Source organism: Podarcis melisellensis, assembly GCF_964234715.1.
Source record: "Podarcis melisellensis genome assembly, chromosome: 11".
NCBI lineage: Eukaryota > Metazoa > Chordata > Lepidosauria > Squamata > Lacertidae > Podarcis > Podarcis melisellensis.
In genome coordinates, this window is record NC_138543.1 from 62189199 (window position 1) to 62203552 (window position 14354).

Here is a 14354-nt window from a genome sequence, read left to right on the forward strand (position 1 = left end):
TTTTTTTATAAGTTAAATGTTTGTATTTTTTGTATTTTGTAACTTTATATTTTTGTGTATGTGTTTTTTCTTTTTTCTGCTTGTTGCTATTTCTAAAACTTAATAAAATATTATTATAAAAAAAAATACAGTAATCCACCAAACATTAAAAGCTTCCCTAAACAGGGCTGCCTTCAGCCCTGTTCTCTTTGACATTCCACAGGGCAGGTGCCACTACCGAGAAGGCCCTCTGCCTGGCTCCCTGCCAAGGCAAAATGCAGTAACTCACCTGCTCACAGAGGGAGGATATTGCGCCGCAGGTTGTCTTACTGTTGGGAGAATTGTGCTGGCTGCCAGCTGGTGACCTGGCTAAGTTCAAGATGCTGTTTTGGGAGGATAATGCCCTATGTAGCTCAGGATCAGGATACCTCCAATATCGTCTCTGCACTCAGCAGGTGAGTGCATCTTTTCAGGAGGTCCATTCCTTTAATTTGGAGGCACTGGCCCTTTGGAACTGCCTCCCACTTGAATATTAGATGGGCACTCTCTCCATTGACTTACTGCTGCCTACTGAGGCCCTTTCTCTTCTGACAAGCCTTTCATTCTGTGCTGACCACAATGTCTGCAACTGACTTAAGAAATACCCTTTATGGCTCCTATGCAGCCTTCTAAAAGCCATCTGCAGAAGTTTTCATTTGAAGCTGCTCTTTCTCTACAGGAGAGACTTCTCCAGGCACTGGATCCCCCTTTTTACATGCCAGAAATTGAATACAGTATGTGGTCTACCACTAAGCGATAATCCCTCTGCCATGGGAACTACTGATGGTGGGGTTTGCTGTGATTCCCACACTGCTGAGAGTTGGACTAGACAAACCTTTGGGTATCTTCCAGCTCTACAAATCTATGATTCTCTGATGAAGGAAAAAATGGAGTTTCTTCCTTGCAGCCTGCAAAACTGTGACCAGGAGGCTCAGCAAATCAACCCAGTCTGCCTGTTTCTTACATCCTGGAGTCGGCTTGGCTCTATCCTGAGACCGCCAACTCATCACAGCAATTACTATCTCTTTCATTTTTCCTTAATCTGCAGCGTTGCCCTGCAAACGATTTCTTTTCACAGAATTCTGTACCCTTCCCTTTCCAGAGAAATCATGTTGAATTCCCCACTTCTCCAGATGTTTGGGAGAGGGGGGTTGAAATACTTTGAAAGAAGGTTTCAAAGTGAAATTGAGGTCCCTTCCCCTTTTCAGAGATACATTTCTTTCCATATAGCCCAGCTGCTTGAGGGCAAGAGGTTGCAGAACCACACCCAAACACCGGCACTTAATCTGTAGTCCCTCTGACGTTTCCAAGAAATGCTCAACATAGAAAGGAAAGGTGAGAGCCTCTGGAGAGCAGGTGCATGCACAGTTTTTGCAGAGCCAGAAGCCCACCAGCAGAATCCCACTGTGAGTTTCAAGTGATGCGGGGAGCAAAGGAGGAAATTTACCTCTTCAGTGAGCCAGTGTGGTGTAGTGGTTAAGAGCGGTAGTCTGGTAATCTGGTGAACCGGGTTCACGTCTCCGCTCCTCCACATGCAGGTGCTGGGTGACCTTGGGCCAGTCACACTTCCTTGAAGTCTCCCAGCCCCACTCACCTCACAGAGTGTTTGTTGTGGGGGAGGAAGGGAAAAGGAGATTGTTAGCCGCTTTGAGAATCCTTCGGGTAGTGATAAAGCAGGATATCAAATCCAAACTCTTCCTCCTCTTCTTCTTCTTCTTTTTCCTCAACACCAGGCTGGTTAGCTTGTCTGTGGGACATGTTCTGGTAGCAGCACCACCACACGAGATGCTACTAGAACTCAGGTCAGGTCTTGGGAGATTTACTAGGGTCCATCATCACCACTACCTCTCCCCAGGGTGAGAGGAGGACAGCACAGAATTGCACCACCTGTGCCTTCAAGTGGCTGACAGGGGAACTAGGTGGTTTTGTTATGCTTGGCACAGACCTACACTTTTTAAGAAGCCAGAGGAGCTCTGGTTTCGGCAAGGTGTGGGGCACCCGTATTTCATCTACCTTCTGCAGTGGCTTCCACCTGGTTCCTTTGCCCACCCCTCAAGGTGGAGTCCTACCCCCTGCCCAAGGTGGAGGGCTTTTCTGGCCAGAAGAATAACAAATCCCCGAGTGTCTACAAGAAGCGTGACTTGCTGTTCTTCTTCCACCTTTCAAAGCCAAAACAGATGTGATGTTAATTGTGTGAATGAATTTCCCTAAGGACACCAGCCGAGCCCTGAAATGTTGGAAGCCTAATAAAGGAAGCCTTTGCTGAACTCTGTCCAGATGTTTTTGGACACTGTGCAACTCTAGCCTGGGAAGGAAGGGTGGTCTGGAAAAGGAGCCTCCCAAATCGCTGTCCATGGTGCTGCTCTCACCTCCTTCCAGATCCCAACCCACCTCTATGACTCTTTTACTTTATTTATTCCATTTCTAGCTCATTTCATCGAAAGGTGAGGATAACAACCCCAAAACTCTAGTAAAGACAGATTCACTGAATATCCGCTCAGCAGATGAAAATCAGCTGAGACATACTGAGCTCCAGTCATTGCTGAAAGGCATCTTGAGTTAGCCTGATGGCACCTCGAGAAAATCAATGACAGCAGGAAGGACCACAGTTTTGAAGCAGCTACCAAGAAGGCAAAGATATAGAGCATGAGTAGGCAAACTAAGACCCAGGGGCTGGGTGAGACCCAATCGCCTTCTAAATCTGGCCCACGGATGGTCCAGGAATCAGTGTGTTTTTACATAAGTAGAATGTGTCCTTTTATTTAAAATGCATCTCTGGGTTATTTGTGGGGCACAGGAATTCGTTCATTTCCCCCCCCAAAAAATATAGACAGGCCCCCCACAAGGTCTGAGGGACAGTGGACCGGCCCCCTGCTGAAAAAGTTTGCTGACCCCTGATATAGAGTCAATTGGATCCTCAATGCTTCCTGTGAAAACCTATGTGACAGACAAGCCGCTTACACTTCAAGCCTAACCATGTCTACTCAGAAGTAGTGGTGGACTCTGTTAGAAGTTTTTAAACAGAAGTTGACTGGCCATCTGTGGGGGATTTTTTTATTCCTGTATTTCAGGAGGTGGGACTAGATGACTCCAAGGGGGTATCTGAGGTCCAGCTCCAAGGGTCTTTTGGCGGTTCCCTCCCTGCAATAAGTGAGGTTGCAGGGATCCAAGCAGAGGGCCGTCTTGGTGGTGGTGCCCACTCTGAAGAACGCCCTCCCATCAGATGTTAAGGAAATAAACAACTATCTGACTTTTAGAAGACATCTGAAGGCAGCCCTGCGTAGGGAAGTTTTTAATGTTTGATCGTTTATCGTGTTTTTAATATTCTCTTGGGAGCCACCCAGAGGTATAAATTATTATTATTATTATTATTATTATTATTATTATTATTATTATTATTATTATTCCAACTCTACGATGTTAGTTCTACTCAAAGTAGACCCATTGGGTGGTATTCAACTGAGTTTTAGTTCGGGGTTGACCTTAATGAAATTAATGGACCTAACTTAATCATGTTCATTCATTTCAGTGGCTCTTCTCTGAGCAAAACCTAATCAAATGCCACCCATTGGAATTCATGGATGTGACTAGCTTAGGTCTATTCATCTCAGTGTGAGAGCTGTGCATAGAGTTTAACTGGGTGCAACCCAACATCCCTTTCTTGTCCTTAAAAGTGATGCTGCTTTGGAGATTCCCTTTTAGTTTTTTGCAGGCAGGAAATGCTATAACATCCCCAGGCAGGCAGAGCTGATGGAACAGAAGCAATTTTTTTGGCTCTGCTTGGGGGAATTTGGCAGAGCAGAGAATTCCCCCTCCCTCTGCACCGCCCCCCCCACAACCCCATCCACCAAAATGTGTGATAATGGAATGTGAATGGAGCAGTAAAGATTTGCTGATAGCGCTCAGGTTCATGTATCCTTTTATCAGCCTATGTTATCTCAGTAGTTCATGATTAAACAAAGTCCTTGGCACAAGTCAGAATGCTTTATAGCTGCATACGCACAACACACACCCCTGTTAAAAAGCCCCTTCTTTTGTAGGCTAGGCAACAGAAAAAGAGAATGAAAGACACCATTTGCACAATGTTTGCACTCAGACTCCTGGAATTGTTTCCTGCACAAACTCCACAGAATATTATTATTATTATTATTATTATTATTATTATTATTATTATTATTGTAATAATTGTAATTTATTTATTTTGTTTCCTAAAATTTATACACTATTTGGTTGTGAAAAGAAAAGAAAAAACCCTCCAAGAAGTTTACAAAAAAAAGACAAAACAATAAAATTATCACTAGGGAAATGTAATAATTTAGGACTTTCAAAGAGTTAAAATAGCAATGGACCACAAACAGATTAAAACTCGCATCAGCTTTCTAAACATGTGAGTCGGCTTCTCGAAACCAAAATGATTTCAGCAGGCAGCAAAAACAGTGCAGTGGTGGCACCTCTGTCTGATGTCAATAGGCAGGGAGTTCCGAAGTTTAAGTGCTGCCACACTGAGAGATAGAGCTCTTACAAATGCAGAGCAGGTGTTATGCATCATCTGTAGCTGTGCCAGTTCCATAGACTGAAGTGTTCAGGTGGGCATATATGGGGGAAAGAGATATTACAGGTAAACAGGTCCCAGGTTGTGAAGGGCTTTTTAAGTACTAGTAGTAACACCCTGCATGTATGGAAGTGAGAGCTGGACCATAAAGAAGGCTGATTGCTGAAGAATGGATGCTTTTGAATTATGGTGCTGAAGGAGACTCTGGAGAGTCCCATGGACTGCAAGAAGATCAAACCTATCCATTCTAAAGGAAATCAGCCCTGAGTGCTCACTGGAAGGGCAGATCATGAAGCTGAGGCTCCAAGACTTTGGCCACCTCAGGAGAAGAGAAGACTCCCTGGAAAAGACCCTGATTGTGGGAAAGATGGAGGGCACAAGGAGAAGGACAAGATGGTGGGACAGTGTTCTCGAAGCCACAAACATGAGTCTGACCAAACTGCAGGAGCAGTGGAAGACAGGAGTGTCTGGTGTGCTCTGGTCCAGGGGGTCACAAACAGTCGGACACGATTCAACGACTAAACAACAACAACAAAGTAACACCCTGGACTTGGCATGGTAGCAAATCGGCAGCCGGGGCAGATCTCTGAGCACAGGAGTCACCGTGCTTTTCCATGTATAAGATGAGCTTTCTTTGCTCTAAAATAAGCTTTAAAAACTGGGGGCGTCTTATACATGGGTAGTGGGTAGGGGGGACGGGTGATTGGTTGCAGCTGCAGATTGTCATTGGTGATTTCGTGTGTGATTGGTGGCTGTGGCAAGGGCTGTTGTGGATTGGTTGCTGTGGTGGCAATTGTACTTGCTATTTCCTCCTGCTGTTTGCGATCAGGCAGACACTTGTTGCAGACGTGAGAGATTGTCAGCAAGCTATGCAAGCAATTTTAACAACAACTTAGAGGGCCATCCTCCCCCCCAAAAGCTCCACAACTCTGGGTCATTTTCTTAGATTAAAGGAAAAGGTAAAGGGACCCCTGACCATTAGGTCCAGTCGTGGCTGACTCTGGGGTTGCGACGCTCATCTTGCTTTTCTGGCCGAGAGAGACGGCGTGCAGCTTCCGGGTCATGTGGCCAGCAGGACTAAGCCGCTTCTGGCAAACCAGAGCAGCACATGGAAACGCCATTTACCTTCCCGCCAGAGCGGTACCTATTTATCTACTTGCACTTTGACGTGCTTTCAAACTGCTAAGTGGGCAGGAGCAGGGACCCAGCAATGGGAGCTCACCCCATCATGGGGATTCGAACCATCAACCTTCTGATCGGCAAACCCTAGGCTCAGTGGTTTAACCAACAGCGCCACCCGTGTCCCTTTTCTTAGATTGGAGTCCCCCAAAGTAGGGGCCGTCTTATACATGGGTGCTCTTTGGGTGGACAATGTGAATCGTTTCCCCTGCTTTGCTCTGGGGTCCCTTTATTGTGTGGGAATCATTCATTTTCAGCATAAAAAGATCCCTTTGCTAAAGGGCAGGGCTAGGGAAGGTGGGATCCGAACCCTCCATTGACAGCATCAATCTCTTCTTGCCATTGGATTAGTCTCTTGGGCTGAGATAAAAAGGAACCACATGCACATGGTAAGAAGTAAAATGTTTTTAATCAAGCAAACTGCAGTATAAAACAGTGGGGGCCGTTACAGAGAGCAAAAGGAGACAGGCTTATATACCAGATTACATGCTTTGCTTATGACATTGCAGAGATCCTTGATGGCCACACCGGTGCCAGTTTTTCCATTCCTAAATGCCCACAACCATCGCCTATTATATGGGGAGAGGTGACCGATTTCTCTCTCTCCCTCTTTCCCCCAACAAACTAGATTCAGACATCCGATGAATCCATTCAAAGTTTCCCAATGCTTGCTTGCCAGAAATGCTAAGTCCTCTTGCCTGTGAGGCCCCATCATTGCGGGGAAACGGGAAGCTGCCATTGTGAAGGAAGTACCCAGTGTTTAGCTTATCACCATTATTATTTTAATACAATTGTTGAAGAAGGACACAAAGCCTTGCCCAGATGTATGAGGCTTATGCTGTGTTTGCTCTGGGGTTAGGGAAATCCACAGCTGAGGACGCCCTGAGATGTGTCCATTTCATTCATTCACATGATTCAGGGATGGGGCCCAAAAGGCCATTTAGTCCAACCCGCTGCAATGCAGCAGGACTGAACCCAGACTAAAGGCCCCTTTCATGGGTGCTTGCTAGTCAGGAGCTCAGAATCTCTCTCTGTATTTGTAAGGGTTTAATGAATAGCTGCCATGAGCTCCATATTCTCCACCCTGGAAATTCAGGCGCTGACATTTTCAGTCTAATCTACCAAACAGAGAAGTGGAAGGCGCTTTTCAAGGAAGCAGCACAAGGCTAGATTAACTGAGAAAGAGGATTTAAAGGGGTCCCGTCCCACCCACCCCAGGTCCACATTTGCAGAGAAGAAGATAAGCATGGAGGCCAATCTTTTTGTCCATGTTCACGGCAGAGGGATTTCCTTCGTAATTCCAGTCCGCAAGGCAGCGATGGAGTGTTCTCCTGGAGGGGAAAAGAAGGGCGGTTGGTTGGTTGGTTAGAGAGATCAAATGAAGCAGGAAAAAGGAAAAGATAGAAGGACACAAGAGCCTGACTGATCGATCAGACAAAAGACCACAAGAAGAGCCTGTGCTGGATCAGGCCAATGGCCCATCTAGTCCAGCATTCCCTTCTCACACTGGCTGACCAAATCCCTCTGGGAAACCTGCAATCAGGATCTGAGCAAAACAGCCCCCCCTCTCCCCTCCAACTGGTATTCAGAAGCCTTGCTCACTCCAGCTGTGGAGGCAGAGCCATCCGGGGTAGTAATAATAATAATAATAATAATAATAATAATAATAATAATAATAATAATAATTTATACCCCGCCCTTCCTGGTTCAAAAACCGGGCTCAGGGCGGCTAACAACAAATTTAAAACACTTTAGAATTATAAAAGCAGCATAAAATACAGTATAAAAACATGAATAACAATAAAATTCAAAAATCAATTAAAGAATCCCCAGGGCTAGCTGGCTGAATTGGTCCTACTTGGCCAGCGAGGAGGCCAGGGGAGAATTAGCTGTGGGGTCTCAGAGCAGGTAACTTCATAAAATGGAAGGGGGAGGGAAGAGAAGGGAAATAAAAGATCAGGCTGAATTCAAATTAACAGGGCCAGGCGGAATAGCTCTGTCTTACAGGCCCGACGGAAGGAGGTTAAATCCTGCAGGGCCCTGGTCTCCTGGAACAGAGCATTCCACCAGGTCGGAGCCATCACTGAGAAGGCCCTGGCCCTGGGGGAGGATAGTCTTACTTCCTTAGGACCTCTAAACTATGGTTATTCATGGACCTTAAGGTCCTTTGTGGGGCAGACCAGGAGAGGCGGTCCCGTAGATACGAGGGCCCCAAGCCACAAAGGTAGTAGTCATCAATAGCCTTTTCATCCTCCATGAATTTGTCTCATCTTCTTTTAAAGCCACCCAACTTGGTGGTCCTTGCTGCCTCCTGTGGCAGGGAGTTCCACAGGTTAACTATGCACTGTGTGAAGAAGGACTTTCTTTGATCTGTCCTGAATCTTCCAGCTTTGTGGCCTGCCCATGAGTTCTAGGGCTCCATCCCAGCCTCCCCTCTGTCCTCCCCCCACTGCGTCACCTCAGATCCTCACCACGCCTGCCTCCTACACTCTTTGGGAGTTTTGCTGCTTGCGGTTCCTCCTCGCGTTCAGGATCTTCACAATCTGCAGAGCGTTCGCATCATCCGAACGGAAGCACAGCCAGCGCCCGTTTTTGGTGAGCAGCCTGAACCGGGAAAGGAGAATGGAAGAGGATGAGGATGGGGGGGGGGTCTTCGTCAGCCCCCCACTCTGCAACCTGCACTGCCCCCTCAACAGACGACACTGTTGCTGAGACACAGCCTTGCCCAGGAAACCAGGATTTTATGGTATTTCATTCCGTAAAATGCACGCCCACTTAACTGTAAAACCCCCAAAGCAGCAACCCCCAAAGCAGTTTACGAAAAAAATAAAACAAGAAAATTATCAGTAAGAAAAATTAACAACAATAAAACATTTGAAAAGTTAAAATAACAACAGTCAAAAAGCAGATTAAAGCTTGCACCAATTTTCTAAATATCTGGGCAGGCTTGCCCAAACAATGTTTTTAACAGATGCCGAAAAGAGTGCTGCAAAGGCGTCTTTCTGGTATCAATAGGCGGGGAGTTCCAAAGTTTAAGTGCTGCTACATTTTATTTAACTACTCAACCCCCTCGGTATTTATTTATTATTGTTTATTTCTTGCATTTATATCCCAGCTTTTTCTCCAAGGAGCTCTAGGTCCTCCCTCTCCTCCTTTAATCCCCCACAGCAAACCCTGTGAGGTAGGTAGACTAGACTGAGAGGCAGGGACTGTCCTAAAGGTCATCCCTTCAGCTTCATGGCCAAGTAGGGATTTGAACCCAGACCTCTCCAAGCTCCAAGCCCTCACTGAATCCCCACAACAACCCTGGGAGTTAGGTTAGCTCAAGAGGCAGTGTGATTGGCTCATAGTGAGCTTCATGGCCGAGCGGGTATTTGAACCCTGCTCAATCCAACACTCTAACCACTACACCACACTGCCTTCCCCTGGATCCTAACTTGGGGGATACCTACATGGATGTGTGACTGGAGAGCCCAAGGGAGTTTAAAGCACATTTAAAGTAGACACCCCCCGGGCAAGAATTCTGGGAACTGTAGTTTGCTGGGGGTGTGGGGAATTGCAGCTCTGTAGGGGTGAATTACAGCTCATTTGAGTCTTAGGAGGAAGCTGAGTGCTTTGAATATAGGATGGGGGTGACCATTATCTGGAGCACAAGGGTGGTCTCTCTGCATTCCCAGGAACCCCCTCCCCAATTTGCCAGGTACTCACGCAATGGCCTGGAGAGTGCAGCCCATATGTGGCCCCTGGTTCTCGTAAGACTGTATACGGTGGGCCCTATTAACGGGGAGAGGCTTGTTGCTGAATCGAGAGCAGCAGTCCTGCACGGTGTTCAGTCTTCCTGGATAAGAAAAGAGAGGGAACTTTGGGTGAGGAGGGCATATTTATGGGCTCTTCTGAAGTCCAACTACACTCACGTGTATGTGGAAGCTGGTAGATTGTTTCGAATGCATTGCATGCGGTTGTGGTCAACTCTACAATTCTATTTTTCTGTGGTTCTGTTAACTGCCTTAGTGACTTGTCATGACTTGCTGCTCAATAGACCTGGAGCTCAGGGGTCAACTTGCCCCAACTCAGCTTCTTAAACCATGTGGGTTTCTAGGGCTAGTGGGCTCTTGGCCTCAGTGCCTTCATCTGTAAAATAGGTACAGGGAGACTTCTGCAGGAACACAGAAAGAGTTCTGAATGTGGTGCTGGACACAGAATTCAGTTCCCTGAGAAACATAGCTTGCTTGCTTTGCATTTTAAAAGAAAATTTCAGGTCCTTAAATTGCCCTTTGCATCCCTTCCAACTTCACAGTTCTACGAGCCTATGAAATAATTAAATAAACCCAGAATTTCTCCCAGAATTAAATAATAAAATTAACCCTGGATCCTCCCCCAAATTTAATTAACCCAGAATTAAATAATGCAATGCAGCAACAAGGGCAGAATGCATTTCGTAAATCAAGTTTCCTGGTTGCAGATTCCAGCTATTCTCGGTAGATAAATCTGGGCTGCCTGAGGGCAGAATTTTTTGCTTCCAGCTGAGAGTACAATAGGCAGCTGTGACAGGTTTGCTGAGCAAATGTCTTTAACGGTAAGAAGCATTTGCACTTGGGAAATGCCTTTTAACAAAATACAGAACCCACTAGAGGAAGCATAAAAGATGCCTGCAGCCCAGGAGCAGACACTGGAAGGGAGGAGGAACATCTGTTGCTTGCAAGGAAAGAAATGAGCTCTGGGCTGGGACTTCTCTTGCAACCACCTAAGCCCTGCGATGCCAGCAGCACACTCCCTTGAAATTGCAGGCAGGGCTAAATGCCTGCTTAAGCATCAGAACATCTCTCCAGAAACTAAGTCCCCTTCTCTCTCTCCCCACCACCACATTGTCTCTCTCACACACACAGATGCACATAGTACCTTCGGCTTGGAAGACGCACAAAGCTGCAGCCAGAGCCAGGAGGCAGATGCTGGGCAGAGAAGGGAGAGCCATCTCTAGGGCAGAGGTTCACAGCTGGATTCTCAGGAGGCTTGTCAGTCAGGAGGCTGCAAGAAAGATGGACTGCCTGCTGTGTGCTGTCCCCTCTATATACTTCCTCCGTTAAGACTTTCGCTTTCTTTTCGCCTCGCCTCGCCTTGGCATCTGGCCTGCTTTCCTGCCCGGACATGTGTTGAACTTGGGGAAGGGGTTCAGATGCCATCGGATAGTCCAGTTGAACAGCCGCCAGTCCCTGGAGCAGATTCAAGGCGATGTCGCACAGGCTAATAGTATGCATGTGCGCATGTTTTGTTTTTGCATTATTTTAAACTGCAGATTACAGTAAGTAGCGCGTGTCTTTCCAACTGAGGGAACACCATCCAGATTTCAGGGAACACGATCCTGCTCCTCCTGATGTCTCAATCTCCTCACAAAGCTTTACGGCGGGTCTGGGCTGCCCAAGATGATTCATTGCCTGAGACAAAGGATCCGTCCAGTGGTTCCCGAAACGTTTTGGGGTCACACACCCCTTGGCTCCCCAAACTCATCCCCAATGCCCTCTACCCTATAAAAAGCAGTTCCCAGAATAGTGGTTCGCATGACCCACGAAGGAAGATCTTAACGCGATAAAATTCAAACAGCAACAATTAATTGCATATTTATTCAAAATCCAGCTCAAACTATTTCGTTTAATTGATACAACAAAACTGATTAGCTTTATCCGGTGAGACCAGCTTTTTTGTCATTTAGCAAGAGTCTCAGTAACTACTTCCCTGTTTAGTAAATTCTTTCATGCAATGGGTGGACTTGATGAAGTGACGCCAGTTTCCCAATGTCTGGTTTAAAGTCAAAATATACAAAAATAAAAATAAAAAATTGTCCAGTAGCACCTTAGAGACCAAGTAAGTTTGTTCTTGGTATAAGCTTTTGTGTGCATGCACACTTCTTCAGATATGGGTATCTTATACCAAGAACAAACTTAGTTGGTCTCTAAGGTGCTACTGGACAATTTTTTTATTTTTTTGTATATTTCAACTATGTCAGACCAACACGGCCACCTACCTGAATCTGGTTTAAAGTCATTTAGGAGGAGTTTCAAATCACCACGTTCAGTACGCTGGAGTCAATTTCTTTGCTTGGAGAGAAGTTGGATGACCACACTAAAGCCACGTCCCACGAAAATGGATGTCGCAAATGCAACAAGGAGCTTCTTAACCACTGCCCATGGGGCAGGATAGCGATCAGAAATGGCTTTGAAAGCGATGTAACATTTCAAACACAAAGCCAAGAAAGGAGTGGGCTGTGGCCTGGTCAGTTGTAAGTGGTCAATGATCTTGGAGGGGTCCATCTCCAGTGCCCCCTGCCCCCACCTTGCCTCTTAACATCCCACTAGATAACCCATCCACATCCCAGGGGCTGTAGCACCCACGTTGGGAGCCACTGGACTAGAGGGGTATCTGCCTTCTCCCCATTCCACCTGCAGAAGCTCAGTGGAGTGGCACTTTGATCTTACATCAAAGCAGAAAGTGGCTCAGCAGCACTCACTGCTGCACCTGGGGGATCACGGCCTGCGCTGCACACACAGCTTGGTCCACCAAAACCTCACTGGGGCTCGCTCATCACTCTGCCTGGTGCCCATTGGCTGGATGCTCAAGCCCACGCTGCAGTGCAGCGGGAAAAGGCATCACATGAGAAATGCATTGCATGTGCACCTGTGATGTCTGCAGGGTATTAGAGCAGGCTTCCTCAACCTCAGCCCTCCAGATGTTTTGAGACTACAGTTTTCATCTTCCCTGACCACTGGTTCTGCTAGCTAGGGATCATGGGATCAAAAACACCTGGAAGGCCAAGGTTGAGGAAGCCTGTACAGTCATACCTCAGGTTACAGACGCTTCGGGTTGCGTGATTTTGGGTTGTGCACCATGCTGAACCCAGAAGTACCAGAACGGTTACTCCTGGGTTTCGGCGCTTGTGCAGAAGCGCTAAATTGCGCTTGTGCATGCACAGAAGTGCCGAATTGCGATTCCCTGGTCGTAGGTTGCGAACGCTGTGGGTTGTGAACGTGCCTCCCACACAGATCACGTTCACAACCCGAGCGCCCACTGTATTAGAGGGAAAAGGAGGGAGGTTTCTAAAATGATGCATGTTGTCAAGAAACATTTTATCCCTCTCTCCTAATACAAGAACCCCGCAGGGCCACCCAGTGACGATGAAGGCTGGATGATTCATGACAGATAAAGTATGTCCATCTTCACGCAGCACATAGTTAAACTATGGGACTCGCTCGGGGATGTAGGAGCAAAAAAAGCCAATGCTAGGCTGCATCAGCAGAAGACTAGTGTCCAGGTCAAGGGAAGTAATAGTACCACTCTGTTCTGCCTTGGTCAGACCACACCTGGAGTCCTGTGTCCAATTCTGGGCACCACAGTTTTAGGAGGATGTTGACCACCTGGAAGGTGTGCAGAGGAGGGCAACCAAGATGATCAAGAATCTGGAAACCAAGCCTGATGAGGAACGGTTGAAGGAGCTGGGGATGTTTAGCCTGGGAAAGAGGAGATAGAGAGGTCAAAGGGCTGCCCCATGGAAGATGGAAGAAGTTTGTTTTCTCCTGCTCCAAAGGGTAGAGCTCAAACCAATGGATTCAAATCACAAGAAAGGAGATTCTGACCAAACCTCAGGAGGAACTTCCCAATAGTCAGAGCTATTTGACAGTGGAGCAGTTTCCCACAGGAGGCTGTAGGCTCCCTTTCTTGGAGTTTTTTAAGCCAAGTTTGGATGGCCATTTGTGAGGAATGCACTAGCTAAGATTCCTGCGCTACAGGGCTTAGACTAGATAACCCTCAAGGTACCTTCTGACACTACAATTCTATGATTACATGATTTGGCTCAAGTTGAGCCCAGCTCTTATTAGATTTTCAGGGACACAGTTTTGAGGAGTCTGAAGATTCAAATAAGTGATCTGCTTTCCCGTGGGTCCTGGCAACAACTTTTGGGAAGGGCCATGAGCCCAAAAGTTTCTCTTTCTCGGATTTTCAGGTGCTGCCAGTTATGATTTACATGGAGGGAAGGTTGGCCCAGGTCCAGCTGCCTTTGTGGGAACTGTTCTCTGGTTTTGTTTCCCCAGCCAGATCTCATCCTGATTGCTTAAGTCAACAGCCCAGCAAAAAAGAAAGTGGACACCCCCCCCCCCGCTTCTTCCCTACCCAGCCTTCAGGCAAAGTTCCATTTCCAGAAAAAGAGGGGCAGAAAAGGATTGAGGAAAGTCAGTTCAAGAAGGGGGACTTTCCAGTGTAATGATACGCCACACGCAAACACACACTGCAAGTGGGAATTAGCTGTCAAGTGGAAAGCCTTTTGCACAAGCTTTTCTGGCCAGTGTTGCTTTGAAGACCTCTGGAGACTTGGAGCATGTGGGCTGCCTGTTGCAAACATTCTGGCTTTGGCTTCTTTCCTCAGCAACCGCAGCAGCAAAGCACCCTCGCTTCTGGGATCTATTGACTCTCTTCCTAAGCATTCCCCATCCTGCAAGTTGCCTCCAGATTGTCAGGATTTTGTGGGAATGGTTCAAGTACACATTGGAAATTCAAGTGGATTGCAGTACTCTGTTGCCCACCCTTTTTAAAAAAATGGACTTTTTGCAGTTAGAAA

The 14354-nt window shown here is 46.8% G+C and overlaps 1 protein-coding gene across 1 annotated transcript; it reads right to left on the reverse strand.

Moving 5' to 3' along the window:
* Positions 1-6672: 6672 nt before the first annotated feature.
* Positions 6673-10825, reverse strand: LOC309380794 (C-C motif chemokine 21c-like). Its single transcript, XM_081930883.1, has 4 exons — positions 10649-10825; positions 9458-9587; positions 8221-8353; positions 6673-7080 (listed from the first exon to the last, which is right to left on the reverse strand). The coding sequence occupies exons 1-3, from the start codon at positions 10719-10721 to the stop codon at positions 8233-8235; spliced, it is 324 nt and encodes a 107-aa protein (XP_081787009.1). The 5' UTR covers positions 10722-10825; the 3' UTR covers positions 6673-7080; positions 8221-8232.
* Positions 10826-14354: the final 3529 nt, after the last annotated feature.